The sequence below is a fragment of the Lithobates pipiens genome, unplaced genomic scaffold, assembly GCF_037356315.1.
Source record: "Lithobates pipiens isolate NorthernLeopardFrog02 unplaced genomic scaffold, aLitPip1_a1.2 Scaffold_16, whole genome shotgun sequence".
In the NCBI taxonomy this organism is placed as follows: Eukaryota; Metazoa; Chordata; class Amphibia; order Anura; family Ranidae; genus Lithobates; species Lithobates pipiens.
In genome coordinates, this window is record NW_027507748.1 from 236,332,441 (window position 1) to 236,353,601 (window position 21,161).

General features: G+C 45.8%; 1 protein-coding gene across 7 annotated transcripts in view; it reads right to left on the reverse strand.

Moving 5' to 3' along the window:
- The window catches only part of LOC143982461 (C4b-binding protein alpha chain-like), a 505,748-nt gene that overhangs the window by 149,424 nt on the left and 335,163 nt on the right, over window positions 1-21,161 (reverse strand). For all 7 annotated transcript variants that reach the window (XM_077481187.1, XM_077481191.1, XM_077481190.1 and 4 more), the window contains one exon: window positions 10,863-10,959. In XM_077481187.1, coding sequence (XP_077337313.1) covers window positions 10,863-10,959 — 97 coding nt within the window. The remainder of the gene's footprint in view (window positions 1-10,862; window positions 10,960-21,161) is intronic.

Here is a 21,161-nt window from a genome sequence, read left to right on the forward strand (position 1 = left end):
GTCACGCGGCTCACCTGGAATCCCCCACGGTGGCTGCTCCAGTACAACCTGAGTCGCAGGCCACCCCTGCTGCTGCGCCAGTCTCTGTGCAGGCACCCGCCTCGAGTATTACCTCTATAAGAGGTATGTCTGGTTCTGCTCCGCTTCCCCAGCGATTTGGGGGTGATCAAGTTCAATGCAGAGGGTTTCTCAATCAGGTTGAGATATACTTCGAGATGCTACCCCAGTCGTTTCCCATGGACAGAAGCAAAGTAGGTTTTGTGATATCTTTGCTTTCTGAGAGAGCCTCGGCCTATGGGAGATACAAAAACCTGTTATCTTGAGTTACCCTCAGTTTGTGGCCTCCTTTAACCACTTTCAGACCGGACCATTTTGCTGGATTAAGACCAGACCAGTTTTTGCGATTCGGCACTGCGTCGCTTTAACTGACAATTGCGTGGTCGTGCGACGTGGCTCCCAAACAAAATTGACGTCCTTTTTTTCCCACAAATAGAGCTTTTTTTTGGTGGTAGTTGATCACTCCCGCGGTTTTTAGTTTTTACGCTATAAACAAAAATAGAGCGACAATTTTGAAAAAAATGCATCATTTTTTACTTTTTGTTATAATAAATATCCCCCAAAAATATTTAAAAAAAACATTTTTTTCCCTCAGTTTAGGCTGATACGTATTCTTCTACATATTTTTGGTAAAAAGAAAAAGCAATAAGCAATTATTGATTGGTTTACGCAAAAGTTATAGCGTTTACAAAATAGGGGGTAGTTTTATGGCATTTTTATTAATAATTTTTTTTTTACGGGGGGCGTGGGTGGATGTGATTGAGGCAGCACGCGTCTCTGTGTAGCTCCAAGAATCCTGACTTTATCTGTGATATTGGAGCGATTTAATACCCCTTTCAATACCATCACCGCTTGGGGGAAGGAGAGAGGAGCAGAACAATGCCGTCTTCCGCGTCTGAGGCCGCGTACACACGGGCGGACTGTTCGCCCAACTTTGTCCGCTGAACAGTGTTTCAGCGGACAGTCCGCTCGTGTGTGGGCTTCAGCGGACAGTTTCAGCGGACAGTCTGACGAACAAAGTTTTTCGGAATTTCCGTAAAACTGTCCGCTGAAACTTGGTTTGAGCGGACAGTCCGCTCGTGTGTAGGCTTGTTCGTCAAACTAAGTTCCGCGCATGCTCAGAAAGGATTTACACGCCGAAGGTTGCATTGCAGTGTATAGGACGTCGTTTTTCTAGTCCCGTCGTACGTGCAGTTCACGTCATTGCGCACGGTTTCAGCGGACTGTTCGTTCATCGTGTGTGGTCAAGTCCGCTCATGCTAATTTTGAGCGGACTGTTTGTCAAACTGTTTGACGAACAAGGTTGGGCGAACAGTCCGCGCGTGTGTACGCGGCCTAAGAAGCATCAGAAGCCGCCAAAAGACCCACGCTCCACACACTCCATGAGGGAGCAGGAGCGGGACTCCGCCACCGCCATCTTGCCCGCGCAGAGACCAGAACAACGGGATGGCGTGAAAATGAAAAGGATGGCGCAGCAGGGAGACAGGATGGAGGCAAGGTCGGATGGGGACAGCTCAGAGGAGCAGGTACTGGCTGTGGACACAGAGGCAATCACACGGCCGATCCTGGAGGCAATCAATGTGAGTAAATCGGAACTCATGGGGCGCATAGACCTGCTGTCTTCTGAATGTACATTGATTAGACACGATATGGATAAGATAAGGGGCAGGCTCACTACGGTGGAGGACAGAGTCTCCGAAGTGGAGGACACTAGTCATGCCCACGGGACAAGTTTAGCTGAACTCCGGGACCTAGTGAGCTCCTTACAACGCAGGGCAGATGACGCCGAAGACTGCCAGAGGCGGAACAAAATCAGGGGGGTGGGCCTGTCCAACGGAGCGGAGGGTGATAAACCGGTCATATTTGCTGAAACTTTTTTTTAAAACCCTACTATCACTAAAGGATTTGCCCCTGCGTACATGGTGAAAAGGGCGCATAGGGTCCCCACCGGTAGAAGACCTCCTGGAGCATACCTTTGGCCCTTTCTTGTTCGGTTCCTGAACTATAGGGACAGGGACATGATTCTTGCCATGTCCAGAAAGTTCAAGGAGTTAAAGCATGAGAATGCACGGGTGATGCTGTTTCCCGATTTTTCAGCGGCCACACAGCAACAACGCCGCTCCTTTACTGAGGTGCGCAAGAGGCTTCGCATACTTGGACCCTGTATACAAGAGGCCACATAGATCCCATGGGTTCCCGGAGTGGAACATCTCCTTCCTTCATGCATGGGTGGCCAGTGTCTCACCTCGCTTGGACTACACAAGGACACTAGGAGTTCTTGCCTCTCGGGATGGACTGTGAGTACTGCAATTTTATATACAAGGGGTGCTCGGACCCTCACTTCGGATTGCCCTGTAATGAACTGACTACGTCTGTAGCGGCACTTTGAGCCCTTCTTTTTGTGTTTTTTCTCCTTTTTTCTTTTTTTCCTCCTTTCTCTCCCCCCCCCCCCCCCCCCTTTCCTCCCCCTTTTTTTTTTTTTTTTACCACTCCACTCTTTTGTACACAGAGCGCACAGTGGATGGGACAATTACAGCTCAGAACCTGCCGAACTTAATTTTAATTAACTTTTTAATTGCTGCGGCTGGAACCTTCCAACGGGATGTTTAGGTTGAATTCTGGGGAAGAAGCTACTTGCCGGACTGGTTTGGTTTTTAGTTTTTCTCAGATTGAGAAGTTGGTTTCTGGCATAATAGCAGGGGAGGTTTTTTTTGTCACAGCTCACACGGATATGTTTGTGTGGAAATCTTTGCCAATATCCATGCCGGTCATAGTAGACGTTATTATAAGGAGGAAAAAAGGGCCTATAGCACATGGTAAGACTCTCTATTTTACATACCGGAAATGATGGCGGATAAACTGCGGATAGTGTCTTGGAACGTCAGAGGCCTAAACAACAAATTTAAAGGGCCTTGGTGTTTCAATACTTGAAACAGTATAAACCGCAGCTCATCTTTTTGCTGGAGACACATCTGGATGGGGGAGGGGTGAGATCCTTACGCAAACCTTGGTTGCAAAAAACTCTACACGCTACGTACTCCACGTTTTCCAGAGGTGTCTCCATACTTATTAGCAGATCATTGCCTTGTACAATCCATCAGGTTATATCTGACCCGGAGGGTAGGTATGTGGCGGTGCTCATAGAAGTATATCATACTCAAATGCTACCCCCTTCGTTCAGAGTTCAGCTCTTATGTGACATACTAGTCAGGTTGGCACAGTTCTTACACTTGCCGTTACTTCTATTGGGAAATTTCAATGTGGTACTGGATGCGGCCTTGGACACTTCCAATCCGAACAGAGCGAGCTTGATAGACTTGGGTGGCTGGGCCTTCATGGCAGGATTGGTTGAGATATGGAAACATCCAAACGCCCAGTGCTACTCGCATATCTCATTGACACATGGGTCGTCGGCTAGAATTGACCTAGCTTTTGGTAATACCAGTGGTCTGAAATATGTGGTGGATTCTGAGTATATGGCAGGGGGTCTTTCAGACCATAACCCCTTGTCCATAACTTTGTTCTTTTCAAACAGGTCAGCTGGGGGGGGGGTTGGCGCCTATCATCCGCTTGGTTACAGCATGAGCAGGTGGCGGGGCAGCTGGGAGATTCCATCAGGTCCTACTGGGATGTTAACGTCCATACCTCAGCACCTACGGTGGTGTGGGATGCTTTTAAGGCTGTAACAAGGGCAGAGTGTATATCGGCCATTAAGACGGCAAGGGTTAATGACAATGAGGAATTTAATGCCTTAAAACAGAGGGAGAGGGAGTGTGTGGAGGAGCAGGCAGCACTCCCTATGAGGGAGTCCTATGAGGCCCTCTTGGTGGCTAGAAGGGATGTCTCATTACACATTAATAGAATGACTAAGGCTGACTTGACTAGGAATGCACACTCTCTATTTGCGGAGAGCGCCTCTGTGCCGGATTCCATGTTGGAAGCCTACATGATCCTTTTGCCAAAACCAGGGAAGGATCCGACAGATTGTGCATCATATCGTCCCATTGCATTGTTGAATGCAGACCTGAAAATTCTAACAAACATTTTGGCAACAAGACTAGCTAATGTAGTTCAAACGATAGTTAATATAGATCAAATGGGATTTATGCCGGGGAAATCGACAGACACGAATTTGAGGAGATTATTCACACACTTACAGCTGCCACCAACAGACACTGCCCCCAGAGTCGTAGTCTCCATAGACGTAGCGAAAGCATTCGACTCTGTCGATTGGGCATATATGTTTAAGGTACTAGAAAGGATGGGATTTGGACCGAACTTTAGGAAGTGGATTTCTATGTTATATAGGAGTCCCAGGGTGGCTATCAGAATGGGATCAACTATTTTTAATTTCTTCGACGTAGGCAGGGGCACTAGACAGGGGTGTCCATTATCCCCATTTCTATTTGCCCTGGTGATGGAACCCCTGGCTGCTGCACTGAGGTCCTTTGGGGAGGTACGGGCAATTGAGGTGGGCACTATTAGAGAGTCACTAGCTCTCTATGCAGGCGACATGCTACTGTTCTTGGATGACCCAGGGAGGTCGTTGAGGGCTGTGCTGACTATTTTCGATGAGTTCTCCAGGTTCTCCGGGTTAACGGTGAACTGGAGTAAGTCATCCATTTTACCCATAGATACCAAAGCCAGGGAGAGAGCGGACCCAGCCTTGCCCCTACACTGGGTGACGTCTCTTAAATATCTTGGAGTCAAAATCATGGCGAATGTGAGAGATTACCTGCCCCTAAACCTAATTCCTTTGCTGACCCTCCTCCGACAAAAGACACAGGCGTGGAGTAAACTACTGCTCTCCTTAATAGGCAGAATTCGTTTGATTAAAATGAAAATCCTCAAAGTAATATTGTATTTCCTGCACCACTCGCCGATATGGATACCAAAAACCTATTTCAAGCAAATTGAAGGAATTGTTGGTTCCTTTCTCTGGGCACCCAAGTCCCCAAGGATAGGGAATAAGGTGCTACAAGAACCATGTGAAAGAGGGGGTTTAGCTTTGCCAGATTGGCATAAATATTATTTGGTTGGCCAGATGGTGTTTGCTCGCAGATGGCTCGTATCGGACGATGGGGATGGGGCTACAGTACTGGAAGCTGCCTCGCTGGGTTCATATGAGAGTCTGCGCCTAGTACTTTTTAGGGGAGGCAGGTCCAAACTGCCTCTGACACAAACTATGAGGGCCACTATCAGAGCTTGGGGACAGGCGGTGAAACTGGCATCCCCTAGCTATAGGGGGCTCTCCCTGTCCACCCCACTGTGGATGAACCACTTATTGCCTCACTTCTATAACCTACCAGATCCAATGATATGGGTGGTTGGGGGGTGAAAACACTTGGGGATATCACCTCGTTTGGGGACTTGCTTATATTCCCACAACTTCAGACAAGACATGAACTGCCCAACACGTATCTTTTCCGCTTCTTCCAGGTGAGGCATGCTTTCCAGAAACAGTTTGGGGATCTGAGGGTGGAGTCTCTCCCCTTGAGTCTTGAATCCATGTTGTCCCGGGAGGACCTTGGGAAGGTTCTCTCGGCGTCATACAAGGAATTCTTCAAACTAACGCCGAAGGCAGTCACAAACTGCAGAACTAAGTGGGAAATGGAGGTACCAGATATTCAAGGGGAAGATTGGAATGATCTGTGGACTCAGCCATTTAGAAACCTGATATCAGCCAGGGATATGCTGATCCCATTTAAGTTTCTCCACAGGAGCTACCACACGCCAGCTAGACTGGCAAAGATCTACGGACATGGTCAGGCGGACTGTTGGAGGTGCTTGGCCACCCCAGCGGATGCCAGGCACATCTTTTGGCTATGTCCGCGTATACAGGACTTCTGGAAAGAGATCACGATGTGTATCTCAGAACTACTGATGGTACACATTCCACTAACTGTGAGGGTTTGTTTGCTGGGACTGGTAGAGGAGGTTGTACCTACGAGGCCCTTGAGAACCCTACTCACTATACTTTTGTGCTATGTGAAAAAAGCAATTCTGCTTAAATGGAAAAATGCTAGTGCTCCTGATGTCAACTTTTGGAAGAGTTTGGTTAATGTTATGTTACCATATTACAAAGCTACATATATGGCCAGGGGTTGTCTTAAAAAATTTGACGAAGTGTGGAAGGTATGATACGAGGCCGAGGTCACAGTCGGGTAGACGGTATTCTTGGAGACTAGAATACAGGTTTAACGACTACATGATGTACATCTTGGTATAGCTGGGCACGTAATGAACTAAGGAGGGGGGCAAATTTTACTATAAGTATGTATTAGCGGGGCCCTGGGGACATGTTAGTGACTGGCAATAAGGGGAGGAATCCCATGGGGACATATTGACTTTGTTCGGATGTATAAAACCTGGGGGGGGGGGGTGGGAGGGGAGATTTGGGTGGTAGATAGTGAGTTTTGACCATGTTAGTCAATTAAGACTGGGCCCTACAAGGCCACTGGTTTTGGGGCCATGTCACGTTGATATGGTCTAGATGTATGTGTGTTTAAACTGCAATCTCCAATAAAAAAACATTTTACTAGTAATGCCAATGATCAGCGATTTTTATTGTGACTGCGACATCGGCCATTTTTGACACCATTTTTGGGACCATTGTCATTTATACAGCAATCAATGCTATACAAATGCATTGATTCCTGTGTAAATGACACTGGCAGTGAAGGGGTTAACCAGGGGGTGGCAGTGTAGGGGTTAAGTGTTCCTAGGGGCGTGTTACTAACTGTGGGGGGCTGGGCTTTGTGTTAGTGAACACTGATCTCTGCTCCAATCACATGGAGCAGAGATCAGCGTCACTTGTTGCTAGGCAGAACGGGGAGATGCTGTTTACAACGGCATCTCCCCGTTCAGCCGCCCCGTGAGACGATCGCGGGTATCCCCGTGGCAATCAAGTCCGCGGGACCCACGACCGGACTCACAGGGGTCCCGACTGTCACGAGAGCGCGCCGCCGGCGGCGCACATGCGGTGGCAGGGTTGCATTTAAAAATGGACGTACCTGTTCGCCAATATGCCTGCCCGTGCCATCCTGCCGACGGTATTTGATGTTCCCGCACGCGTCGAGAACTGTTGCCATTGAACTGTACGCCATTGAATTCCGTACTCTGTCAGCAGAGGTTGCTTGGAACAATAAAGCCCTCGTGGCTGCTTTTTCTCATGGTCTCTCGGCTTCCATCAAGTATGAGATAGTAGACCAAGATATACCCACTGAGCTGGAGAGCTTGATCTCGTTTGCCATCCTCATTGACTCCAGACTCAGAGAGACTTTCTCTTAAGGAGCGCTTTGCGGAAGCCTCCTGTACGTTTGCCTCCGAGCTTTGTAGTCTCACTCATGCCTCCCTCACCTCCCATGCCTCCTGGTAACGAGTCGGTCAGTGAAGATGAACCCATGCACCTGGGCTTCACGTGTCTCTCTGCGGATGAGAGAGCCTTTAGGAGGAGGGAGAGATTGTGCCTTTATTGTGGCCAGGCAGGTCACTTTTTGAAGTCTTGTCCTACCCGTCCAGGGAACGCCCGAACCTTGAGGTCCTGTCATGGATAGACCTTAGGTGGCGTTGTTTTGTCCCCAGTTATCCAGAAGGATAAGACCCTGGTTTCGGTCACCCTTTCTTGGGCTGAGTCGTCCATCGAGATACAGGCTCTAATCAACCAATTTGTTTCGCAGCACTCAATTCCGCTGCAGCTGCGTGACACTCCACTTGCCATTGAGGCTCTTAATGGGAGACCTTTACAGTCTGCCCATGTGACTCATAAGACAGTTCCATTGTCCATGGCCGTAGGGGCTTTTCACCAGGAGATAATCCAATTCCAAGTTATTTCCTTCCACAATTTCTGCTGGTTATTGGTTATCCTTGGTTACAGAGGCACAACCCCTCTTTTGATTGGCTCCATGCTGAGGTTCTCTCCTGGTCACCACAATGCAGTGGGACATGCTTCCTGAAGGTATCCAAGGTCCTGTGCACCTCTACACTCTCCTCCCTGCCAGAGGAGTACCGTGATTTTAGCGATGTCTTTGAGAAAGGTCAAGCCGGTAGTTTGCCTCCACACCGGTCTTTTGATTGCACAATTGACCTTCAACTTGGTGCCATACCTCCTCGTGGCCGGGTTTACCCTTTGTCGGTCTTGGAGGATAAGGCCATGGAGGAGTATGTTGCTGACACACTTTCGAGGTTTCATCCGCAAAACCTCGTCTCTTATTCTTACTGACCATAAAAATCTTACATTCTTGTCTGAGGCTAAGCGACTCTCTCCCAGAAGGGCGCGATGGGCTCTTTTCTTGTCGAGCTTTAATTACATTGTCTCATTCTTACCCGGGACTAAGAATGTAAGGGCTGATGCCCTGTCACGACAATTTTCCTCCACTTCCAAGTCGGAGTCGGTTCTGGTTCCTATGATTCCTCCTGATCGTATCTTGGCTATGGTTCGCACCAGTCTTACTTCTCCTTTGGCTGACAAAATTCTTGCTGCTCAGGTCCATGCTCCTCCTGAGAAACCTTGTGACCGCTGCTTTGTCCCAGAGAGTTTCCATACTGCTGTGCTCCAGACTTACCATTCTCCCAACGCAGCTGGCCATCCTGGGAAGAATCTTATGCGTATCACCCTCAGTCTAATGGGGCCACAGAGTGAACCAATCAGTCCTTGGAGCAATTCCTACGCTGCTATATTTCTGACCACCATAACAACTGGTCAGACCTATTACCATGGGCAGAGTTTGCTCACAACAGTGCCTTAAATTATGCCTCCTGATTGTCTCCATTTATGATGAATTGTGGTTTCCAACCTTCCATGTTGCCTGACTCGTTTGTTCCGCAGAGTATTCCTGCATTAGAGGAGCATCTCTGTGGTCTTCGTTCCACTTGGGTACAGGTCCAGGAGGCTTTGCGTCATGCTAATGATAGGTACAGACTCCATGCTGACCGCAGACGCCTTCCTACGAGGTTGGGGACAGGGTTTGGCTGTCATCACGCAACCTCCGGCTTCATGTTCCCTCACTAAAGTTTGCACCTCGGTTTATTGGGCCTTTCCGTATCCTTCACAGGATTAACCCAGTGGCTTACGCTCCTAGTATGCGCATCTGAAATGTTTCATGTCTCCTTATTGAAACCATTGGTCTGTAACCAATTTACCACCTCGGTGCCACGCCCTCACCCTATTCAGGTTGAGAACCATGAGGAGAATGAGGTACAATCCATTGTTGACTCTCGTAGGTTCTGTGGGCACATACAGTATCTGGTGCATTGGAAGGGGTACGGTCCGGAGGAACGCTCCTGGGTTTCATCCTCGGACTTACATGCCCCTGTCCTCCACGAGTTCAATAGATGGTTTCCCCTCAAGCCCCCCGGGAGAGGGGTCATTGAGGAGGGGGTACTGTCAGGGCTGGCTTAGCCCTTCCTTCTCTGGGCTGACTGCTCAGCTGTTGGCCAATTGCCAGCTCTCATCTCTCTCTACAGTTACCAGCTGTTCCTGATCATGCTCGTCTGACCTACCTACTTAAAGCTGTCCAGCTCACTTCACCTCTGCCTTCGCCTTGGTCACATCACAAGAAACCATCTCCTGCGGTTCTGTTTAAAGACTGGCTTGCTGACATCCCTTCTGGCTCCCTATCCTGCTTGTTGTTGCTCTACTTGGATCCCTGACTTCTGGCCTGGCTGATTACCCAATCTGGTTATTGAACTCTGGCCTGGCTGACTACTCTATCCAGTTACTGGACTCTGGCTATGCTTTGACTACACTTTTTCTATTTACCTTTTTATTTTTATTTAATAAACAAGTATGATTTAATTGTACTTCTGTCTTGGTCTGATTCATGGTTTCTGACAGGTGTACACTGTGCAGGTGGCACAATACACCGACTGTAACTGCTACAGCTGCCTGTGGTATAGGACCAGAAGAGCACCAGCAATTGGGGTAGCTTCATGTGTACACTGTGAAGGTGGCACAATACACCAACTGTAATTGCTGCAACATCTGCCTGTGGTATAGGACCAGAAGAACACCAGCAATTGGGGTAGCTTCAAGTGTATACTGTGCAGGTGGCATAATACACCGACTGTAACTGCTACAGCTGCCTGTGGTATAGGACCAGCAGAACACCAGCAATTGGGGTAGCTTCAGGTGTACACTGTGCAGGTGGCACAATACACCAACTGTAATTGCTGCAACATCTGCCTGTGGTATAGGACCAGAAGAACACCAGCAATTGGGGTAGCTTCAAGTGTACACTGTGCAGGTGGCATAATACACCGACTGTAACTGCTACAGCTGCCTGTGGTATAGGACCAGAAGAACACCAGAAATTGGGGTAGCTTCATTTGTACATTGTGGAGGTGGCACAATACACCGACTGTAATCGCAACAGCTTCAAAGGAAATTCAGACACTGTCTATTTCTCTTTGTCTCTTAGCCGAAGCAACACACTACGCAAGGCCGCTATGCAGCCGGCCTTATATAGTGTTCGGCGTGTATTAAACCCCCTGAGCCATAATTGGCCACAGGCAACCTACCTGTGGCCAATCATGGCTCTCTTTGTTGATTGGCCAAGTATGTGGGTCATAGTGCATGCTTGGCCAATCATCAGCCAGCAATGCACTGTGATGCCGCAGTGAATTATGGGTCACAAGCGCCACTCAAATTTGTCGTGAACGGCCCATAATGTTCAGATTATGCTGAACGGCGAATAGCCGATGTTCGAGACAAACATGGGTTTCACTCGAACACTCAGCTCATCCCTAATGGATAGTAGTGTTTCAATGTAAAGCAAATCAAATTACAGGTAATTTATTATTCTTACCCAGTATTGCATGCATAGGTTACGCCAGAGCCAAAGAAAAATGTTCCATCCCATATGTATCCATTACTGATAGAGCCAGGGTTCCCACAAGATATTGCTGCAATAAAAATTAATGAATAAATAAGTAAATAATTATCCTTGTTTATCATACATTAACCCCAACATTTATATACATATTAAATATAAACATAATGCACACACTTTTAAAGTTATAATCCAGCGGTGTCTGCATAATGATTTTCTACAGAAAACCAGTTATGCCGCGTACACACGACCGGACTTTTCGAGGGACTAGGTCCGACGGACTTTCGGCGGAGTTCTGACGGAGTTCTGATGGACTTTCCGAATGAACGGACTTGGCCACACACAATCACACCAAAGTCCGATGGATTCGAACATGATGATGTACGACCGGACTAGAATAAGGAAGTTCATAGCCAGTAGCCAATAGCTACATAAACATAAACATAAAATTTGAAACAAGTTCCATTCCTAAAGTCTGTCGGATTTTTGCAAATCAAAAGTCCGCTGCAGCCCACACACGATCGAATGGTCCGCCGGAATTGTTCCGTCGGACCTTTGATGTCAAAGTCCGGTCGTGTGTACGCAACATTACTGATTTTTTTTTTTATCTTTTAGTTTTCTATTATTTTTTACAAAGAGGTTTTTGAACGATATTTCCTATATCTAAATGAAATGCACCTTGCACATATTTTACCCTTCTGCTTACATTCATTTGACAGTGCCAAACAAATTCTAGCTTATATTTGGTTATCGAAATATCTAATGTAGTGACAGAAACAGTTTATAACAATCAGATTATTTCTGTAGGTTGTATTAAAAAAAATATCTGATTGTTAGATTATCCATTAAAGTGACATGTACACATATCTTTCTTTAGCCAATTCAGAAGAATTCAAAGATGACACAGGCACACAGGATGGAGTGGCACTCACAGGTTTCCAGTTGCTTGATATCACTGACCCCTTATCTGAAATAGAGGAATCCCCTGCCATTGTGCTGCCACCAATGGACAGATCAAGGAGATCAGCTGCTTATTTTTCTGCTTCTCCCAGCATTAAATCTCCGATAACAAGGTACGCTATGGGGCACAGCACACATACCCTGATAATGAAGGGGAACACACTGATTCTCTGACTGCCTTGCACACAACCGACAACCCAGTCTCCGAGCACACAGTAAAGCACATGCTTCCATCTCTCCAGAAAGATTTGCAAAGAGACTTATATAAGTCTATTACACTGATTCAATCTCAAGTAGATTACCTCGGAAACCGCACTTACCCCAAAGAATGACAACTCAATGACTACAGTACAGCGTTAAATGAGCTTGTGGACGTTCACCAGAAGCACACTGATGAAATTGAACACATTTCTGATAAACTTGCTAACTTGAAAGATCTAACTCTATTAAAATCAGAAGCATACTTGAATCAATACAGGCCACTGAGTATCATACTTGCAGCAATTTTTTAGGACCCTAGTACCAGCTTATTACCCCGTGATCTTATAATGGGTTGTCTTCAGTTACTCTTTAAACCTAAACATATTCCTGCTGCGGCACTGTCGCTTTAACCTGCATGCATTTCTATCAGGCTAAAGAGTCCATTATGCTGACATCTAAAACTTTGGCTCCCTTTCGTGATCCATACACTCAGCTCATGGTCTTCTTGGACATCTTAGCCACAACAGCACAAAACCGTAAGGAATTTGCTCCTATTACCAAAAAGACCAACATATTATGTATATTTGGGGTTTTCCTACTAAAATCCTGTTTTCTTTTCAAGGCAAAATTACTCCCACCCTGCATCCTAAAGATGAGGTAAATTGGGTATCTGGCGCTCCAGGAGGCAATGCGCTTAATTTGTAATAATGTACATTTGATTAGTAAGTCTTTAGGTAAAAACCAGGTTGACCCACGGTAAGGGGGTGATTTAAAAAGAGGAAGCCATCCTCAGAGTGTGTCCAGCAGCTCTGCAAAACATGTAAAAGAAACAAGGGGGGGGGGGGGCACCTCTAAGTGTAGTATTAAAACAGTATGATTTATTGCACAAGATTAAAAACACTTAAAAGATATAAGTGGGAGTAATGCTCATCATAAGTATTAGACTACATACTTATGACAAGCATTACTCCCACTTATATCTTTTAAGTGTTTTTAATCTTGTGCAATAAATTATACTGTTTTAATACTACACTTAGAGGTGCCTTCCCCCCTTGTTTCTTTTGCATCCTAAAGATGTTATGCTACAACTGGGGCCTGAATCCAACTCCCTTTATGGAGGTGCATCACCACAACTTACTTGCATGTGTCCCTGTCACCTGGGGAAACAATCAATAACGCCTACATATCTTTGACGTTGTAGGACTGCTCTCCCACCTCTAGGTGGCATTTTCACTGTATTTTAATTCACACTTCCTCTGCAGGGATAGCACACTGTCTTTTACTTTATCCCAGGAACGGTGTATGCTATTCACACCAGTGCTTGTTTTTGTAGTGTTTCTTGTTGTTTTTTTCTTGTTTCACTTGTTTTTTCTTTCTTTATACCAGTACTAGATACTTGCTCCTTAAAATGTTGTTTGTCTAGGCTTAAATTGATGATCCTAACTAGCTGTGTGCTAATCCTCCTCGGTGTCCCTGTCCTTCATGGACCTTTTCCAGCACCACCCTACTTATATATATGGTGCTAAAGATAACCTCCCTCAATGCCAAGGAGCTGAATAGCCCGTACTGGAGGGCTTTATTTAAACTCCAGAACCTTGAGGAAGATGTCCATGGCAGATTTATTATTCTTTCAGATTCCTTTAATGAACACTACATAAAAAGTGTTAAAGTCTATATGCCTAATGTATGTCAGGAAGAATTTTATAAGACTCTTCTACAAAAACTCAAACTATATAAAGATAAACCTATAATATTATGTGGCGATTTCAACACAGTTGTTGAAGTCTCTCTAGATTATTCTAATACAGCAAGGAAGAGTTCCACCACATTCAGGGCCGTCTTTAATATTGATTGGACCCTGGGCAAAAAATTTCTTGGGGCCCCCCTCCATGCAATTTCATATCTCCACCTTCTCTGAGACATACAATAAATAGCAGCTAGACTTAAAATCAGTTTACTGTATCATATCAGGCAGCGATTGCAATTGGTTGCCAGAAGTTACAGCATATCATTACCGCTTACTGACTGGTTGGTAGAGGTTACAGCACACATTAAGGCTCACTGATTAGTTGCTAGAGGTTACAGCACATGATTTCTGTTTGTTGATTGGCGGCTAGAGATTACTGTACAGTAATACTGCTCACTGGTTGCTATAGGTTACAGCACATCTTCTCCTCACTGCAGGGGGGGATATACATACATATGAATGCCACCTTTATTTAAATATCAGTGCCGCTGGCCTCAGCTATTTACATATGCATGTTGCTGCTATTTACATATGAATGGCGGTTATTTACATGTAAACCCAGAGTATGCAGGTGAGTCATCTGTACACAAAAATAGGGCAGAGCTGGGCAGCATTAGTAGCAGCACTTCACACTGAGATATCAGGACACCGGAAGGGGCTAAAACTTCAAGGGACGAGGGCATTTAAACTGGGATAGTTGGCAAGTATGAGGCAGCTGCTTTGGGCCCCACAACAATGACAGGGCCCAGGGCAGCTGCCCCTTTTCCCTGCCTTAAAAACGGCCCTGACCACATTATCATTGCTTCTCCCATCAGAAGACTTCTTTGATGCATGAATGGCGCTATTTACATGGCTTTGAGAAGGATTATGCTTTCTATTCCAACATCCATAGTTAAAGTTATATATAAAGTGTAGCGCTAATTAGTGATATGTGGGTCTGTGAAAACAAAAATTAGTGACAAAAAATGATCTCAGCCCTTGCAAGATTACATGCAGCTATACGGTGTGCACAATATACACAATGTATAAAAAAGTAAATAAAATAAGTAAAGATACAATTTAGAAAAATTGATACAAGAAGTCCTTGAAGTGTGAAAGTGAAATCCCAAATATGAAGTCAAAATTTCTAAGGAGCAATCCGAGGGTAGTTCTTCCAAAAAAGTGACTTCAGACTTCTGGTTCCAACCCCCTCCCCCCCACAGTGGTAACTATACAAAAGGTTTTTGGATGATGTACATCTTCCATCAGTTCAAAATGATTTCTACTTCATTTACAAAGGAAGAGGTTAAAAGAGTGATTGCAGGATTACCCTCACACAAGACTCCAGGCACTGATGTGTTCCACAATGAATATTATAAAACTTACATTGATCTACTCACTTCTACCTCACTTATGTAACTCTTTTAACCACATTGCAGATGAGTGGACATGACCTAAATATTCTCTTGAGGTGCTTATTGTGACCGTCTCTCTCTTAATCAATATGAAATTCTATACCAAATATATTGCAAGCCGAGTAGCAGGAATTCCATACTGGTCCATCCTGACCAGGTGGGATTTGTTGCTATATAACAATCCTCTGATGGCACTAAAATATTTATTGATCTTCTACAATGGGCTTAGCATCATCTAATGCCTGCTTTACTTCTTTCCTTGGATGCAGATAAGGTGTTAGATCTCAAAGCTGTTCTCACAAAATTTGGCCTGAGCAGTCATATACGTTCAGCTATCCAAGCACTTTACATGCTTCCCAGTGCTGGGGTGTGGACAGCTGGTTTTCTCTCCACTAAATTTATGATTACTAATGACACCTGAAAGGGATGCCACTGTTCCCCGTTACTTAATTATAGAACCGCTAGGGAAACATCTTAATTTCAATATGCAAACGTCGGGAATAGGGACTCGAACATTGCCTGTTCGCCCGTTCGCCGAACAGCGAACAATTTGGGATGTTCGCGGCAAATTCGAAAAGCCGCAGAACACCCTGTAAAAGTCTATGGGAGAAATCTAAAGTGCTAATTTTAAAGGCTAATATGCAAGTTATTGTCATAAAAAGTGTTTTGGGACCTGGGTCGTGCCTCAGGGGACATGTATCAATGCAAAAAAAAGTTTTTTCGGGAGCAGTGATGCTTAACCATCTCAGTACAGTGCAGTTACACCCCCTTCCTGACCAGACCAATTTTCAGCTTTCAGCGCTCTCACAGTTTGAATGACAATTACTCGGTCATCCAACACTGTATCCATATGAAACTTGCGTCCTTTTTTCCACACAAATAGAGCTTTCTTTTAGTGGTATTTAATCACTGGTGGGTTTTTTATTTTTTGTGCTATAAATAAAATAAACGTAAATTTTGTGAAAAAAATGCCTTTTTCTTTGTTTCTGTCATAAATTTTTGCTAATTAGTAATTTTTCTTCATAAATTTTGGCCAAAATTTATACTGCTACATATCTTTGGTAAAAATAACCCACATTACTGTATATTATTTGGTCTTTGTGAAAGTTATTGAGTCTACAAACTATGGTGCCAATCACTGAAAATTGATCACTTCCGATCAGGCCTTCAGTACATCAGGTGTACCTCATTTCTTGAGACACCAACAAGTCAGGAAAGTATAAATACCCCCCAAATGACCCCTTTTTACAAAGTAGACATTCCAAGGTATTTAGTAAGTAGCATGGTGATTTTTTTTTAAGTTGTAATTTTTTCCCAGAATTCTTTGCAAAATTAAGATTTTTTTTTTTTTTATTATTATTTTTTTTTTTTTACAAAATTGTCATATTATCAGGTTATTTCTCACACACAGCATATGCATACAACAAATTACACCCCAAAATACATTCTGCTACTCTTCCCGAGTACGGCGATACTACATGTGTGAGACTTTTACACAGCCTGGCCACATACAGAGCACCAACATTGATGTAGTACCTTCAGACGTTCTACGAGCAAAAATGACGCATCTCATTTCTCAACCACCTATTACACTTTTGAAGGCCCTGGAGTACCAGGACAATGGAATTTCCCATAAAATGACCCCATTTTGGAAAGCAAACACCCCAACGTATAATCTGTGAGGCATAATGAGTCTTTTGAATGGTTAATTTTTTTCCAGAAGTTTTTGGAATATGTGGAAAAAAATTAAAACGCATTTTTTTTTTTACACAAAATTGTCAATTTATAAGATATTTCTAACACATAGCATATATATAGCAAAAATTACACCCCAAAATACATTCTGCTACTCCTCCCGAGTATGGCGATACCACATGTGTAGGACTTTTACACAGCCTGGTCACATAGAGAGGCCGAACATTGAAGTAGTATGTTCAGGCGTTCTAGGAGCATAAATGACACATCTCATTTCATTCCTACCCATCACACTTTTGAAGGTCCTGGACCACCAGGACAGTGCAATTACCCACAAAATGACCCCATTTTGGAAAGCAAACACCCCAACGTATATTCTATGGGACATGGGCTGCAAATAGGTACTGGGGTACTCTGATGGGCTGGAGATAGGTACTCTGGTACTCTGATGGCCTGGTGACAGGTACTCTGGTACTCTGATGGCCTGGTGACAGGTACTCTGGTACTCTGATGGCCTGGTGACAGGTACTCGGGTACTCTGATGGCCTGGTGACAGGTACTCGGGTACTCTGATGGCCTGGTGACGGGTACTCGGGTACTCTGATGGCCTGGTGACAGGTACTCGGGTACTCTGATGGCCTGGTGACAGGTACTCTGATGGCTTGGTGACTGGTATTTGGGTACTCTGAAGGGCAGGGACAGGTACTCATATGGACTGTGACAGCTACTCGGGTACTATGATGAACTGTGACAGGTACTCGGGTACTCAGATGAACTGTGACAGGTACTCAGGTACTCACATGGACTGGGTCAGATACTCGGGTACTCAGATGGACTGGGAAAGGTACTCGGGTACTCAGATGGGCTGTGACAGGTACTCGGGTACTCAGATGGGCTGTGACAGGTATTTGGGTACTCAGATGGGCTGTGACAGGTACTCGGGTACTTTGATGGGCTGTGACAGGTACTCGGGTACTTTGATGGGCTGGGACAGGTACTCGGGTACTCAGATGGGCTGTGACAGGTACTCGGGTACTCTGATGGACTGTGACAGATACTCGGATACTCTGATGGACCGTGACAGATACTCGGATACTCTGATGGACCGTGACAGATACTCGGGTGCCCTGATGGACTGTGACAGGTACTCAAATACTCTGATGGACTGTGACAGGTACTCTGATGGACTGTGATTGACAGGTACTATGAGGGGTGGTGACAGGTCCTCTTTATTGGGGGGGAATCAGTGTGTGTTGGTGTACACTGTAGGCGGTAACGAGATGTTACCGCAATCTTCTCCTCACACATGATCGGTGTGTGAGGAGGAGAACCCGGTAACATCTCGTTACCGCGGTTTGTTTACATTTTAGTGATCGGCTGTAAAAGGATCACAGCCGATCACGTGGGTAAACAGCCGGCCAATGGCTGTTTACCAGCGTCGGTGACGGGCAGTGTTCCCGGGGGAACACGCCGCCACCGACGTGCACGCGCAGCGCGCTCACGATCGCGCGCATGCGCCGTGCACAATGGGGGTGTGACCATCTGTGATCGGCTGTGACTTCATCACGGCCGATCACGTGGTAAACAGCCATATCCAATGGCTGTTCACCCCCTTCGGTGGCGAGCGGTGTCTCCGTGACACGCCGCCACCGAAGAAACAGGGATGCACGCGCACGATCGCGCGCATTCCCTGTTTAAACGGGAGGCCGTCATATGACGCCCTCCCGCCGCAATAGGTGCGCCGCCTGCCCGTCATTTGACAGCCGGCGGTCAGCATCAAGTTAAAGTGAAACAATAAAAGGGAAATATTCCTTTAAATTTCGTACCTGGGGGTGTGTATAGTATGCCTGTGAGGGGCGCATGTTTCCCGTGCTTAGAACTGTCCCTTTACAAAGTGTAATTTCTGCAGGAATAAAAAGTCATTTAAAAGCACTCGCGGCTATAATGGATTGTCGGCTCCCCGTAATACAGAGAACAGTCATTGAAAGTCATTGAAAAAAAAATGCATGGGGTTCCCTCCCAAATTCAATTACCAGGCCCTTCAGGTCTGGTATAGATATTAAGGGGAAACCTGCATTACATTAGAGGGGGGTGGGGTCACCCGTACATCACTGGGGAAGCTCGGGAAGAGAGGGGTGGGGGTCAGGTGACGGGTGGCCCCGTCCTCCTCAGCTAAGACCTGTCAGGCTGCCAGGATTCCCACAGTGTCTCCAGTGGAGACAGGATACGCTGTGCTGGACCATCGGGAGAGGTCACCCATCGCTGGACCCCGGAGAAGAGATCACCCATCGCTGGACCAGTGTCTGTGTCTTTTTTAACAATATTTTACACTTTCTTTGTGAAATGGTAGGGGTACAATGTACCCGTTACAATTTCAAACAGGGGGGTGATCTGGGTGTCCCCTTGTTAAAGGGGGCATCCAGATTCTGATAAGCCCCCCGCCCACAGACCCCCACAACCACCGGCCAGGGTTGTGAGGATGAGGCCCTTGTCCCCATCAACATGGGGACATGGTGCTTTGAGGGGTCACAGACCCCCAAAGCATCCTCCCAATGTTGAGGGTATGTGGCCTAGTACGGTTCAGGAGGAGGGGCGCTCTCTCGTCCCCTCCCCTCTTTTCCTGCGGCCTGCCAGGTTGCGTGCTCGGATAAAGGGTCTGGTATGGATTTTTGGGGGGAACCCCACATCATTTTTTTTTTTAAATTGATGCGGGGTTCCCCTTAATATCCATACCAGACCTGAAGGGCCTGGTAACTGAATTTGGGGGGGAAGCCTACGCTTTTTTTTTTTAGCAATGACTTTCAATGACTGTTCTCTGTATTATGGGGAGCCGACAATTCATTATAGCCGCGAGTGCTTTTAAATGACTTTTTTCCTGCCGAAATGACACTTTGTGCAGGGACAGTTCTAAGCACGAGAAACATGTGCCCCTTTACAGGCATACTATACACACCCCCCAGGTACGAAATTTAAAGGAATATTACACTTTTATTGTTTCACTTTAAGCATTATTAAAATCATTGCTCCTGAAAAAACTGCAGTTTTTAAAAGTTTTTTTTGCATTGATACATGTCCCCTGGGGCAGGAGCCAGGTCACCAAAACCGTTTTTAGGGCAATAACTTGCATATTAGCCATTAAAATTAGCACTTTTGATGTCGAATGTTTGAGTCCCATAGACTTTAATCGGGTTCTAAAATTCACACAAATTTTAGGTCTGTTCGCAGGTTCAGGTGCGAACCGAACCGGGGGGGGGGTGTTCGGCTCATCCCTAGTTGGTAATTAAGACTGGTGATGTACAGCATAAAATTGGCCTTTGCGCTGACAACATATACATTTCCTTGACCCAAACTTTTTAATTCCATTACCCTTACAATGTATACTTGAAATATTTGGAGATATCTGTTTGTAAAAAATCTACTTTTTCAAATCATAATGTCGGCTATGGGATTGGGGCCTTCTACTAAGTTTCAGATTTCACACTTGGTTCATTTTACACGGGCTACTATGTCTTCATCATCTCAACTATGCTACTCTGTTTATAAAACTTAATACATTTAGCAAAAATTTGCAGTCTACCTAGTCTTCTTGAGCATACTGCTGTCAGGTCACCTGAGACCAGGTGACAGATGCACCCCGTAGGAGTTGGAAGTGCACCGCTAGGTAGTGGACCTTAGGACTGACTGCTGCGGATTGTACCCAGGAAGATTCAGGACACAGGTCTACTGGATCACTGACACAGATCCCAGTGGGAGCTAGAGCATAGATTCCCTAGGGCACAGAGTCTAAGAGCCAGCAGGTGTTCGCCAGAGCCTCCAGTGGTGAGGATGGACTTCACTGCAGTCTGGCTCCAGGTTGCGCCCCCTAGGGTCTCACAGCTCACGCTCACAGTAGACTACAGGAGAAGGAAGCAGCAGGCTGGAACAATAAGGATAGTAAAGGGATAAGGCAGAGGTCAGGGCAACTAGCAGACAGGAACAACAGAGTACACGCCAAAGGTTCAGGATCAGGAGTAGACAGGGATGGTCGGGGACATGTCAAAAGGTCAAGGTCACAAGCAGACAGGAATCATTGAGAACATGCCAAGGTCGGTAACAGAGACAAACGTAGAGCACACAGCAAGCAGGGAACAGGAAGCCAAACACACAGTGAATACACAATGGTTGATCAGCACCGCTGGCTTGCAGTGCACAGGTTAATATAGGGTTACCTGCTAGGGCCTGGGATGGAGCCATGCTTAGAGAAGAGGTTATAAAAACCACCAGGTGGAAGTGGCTAGC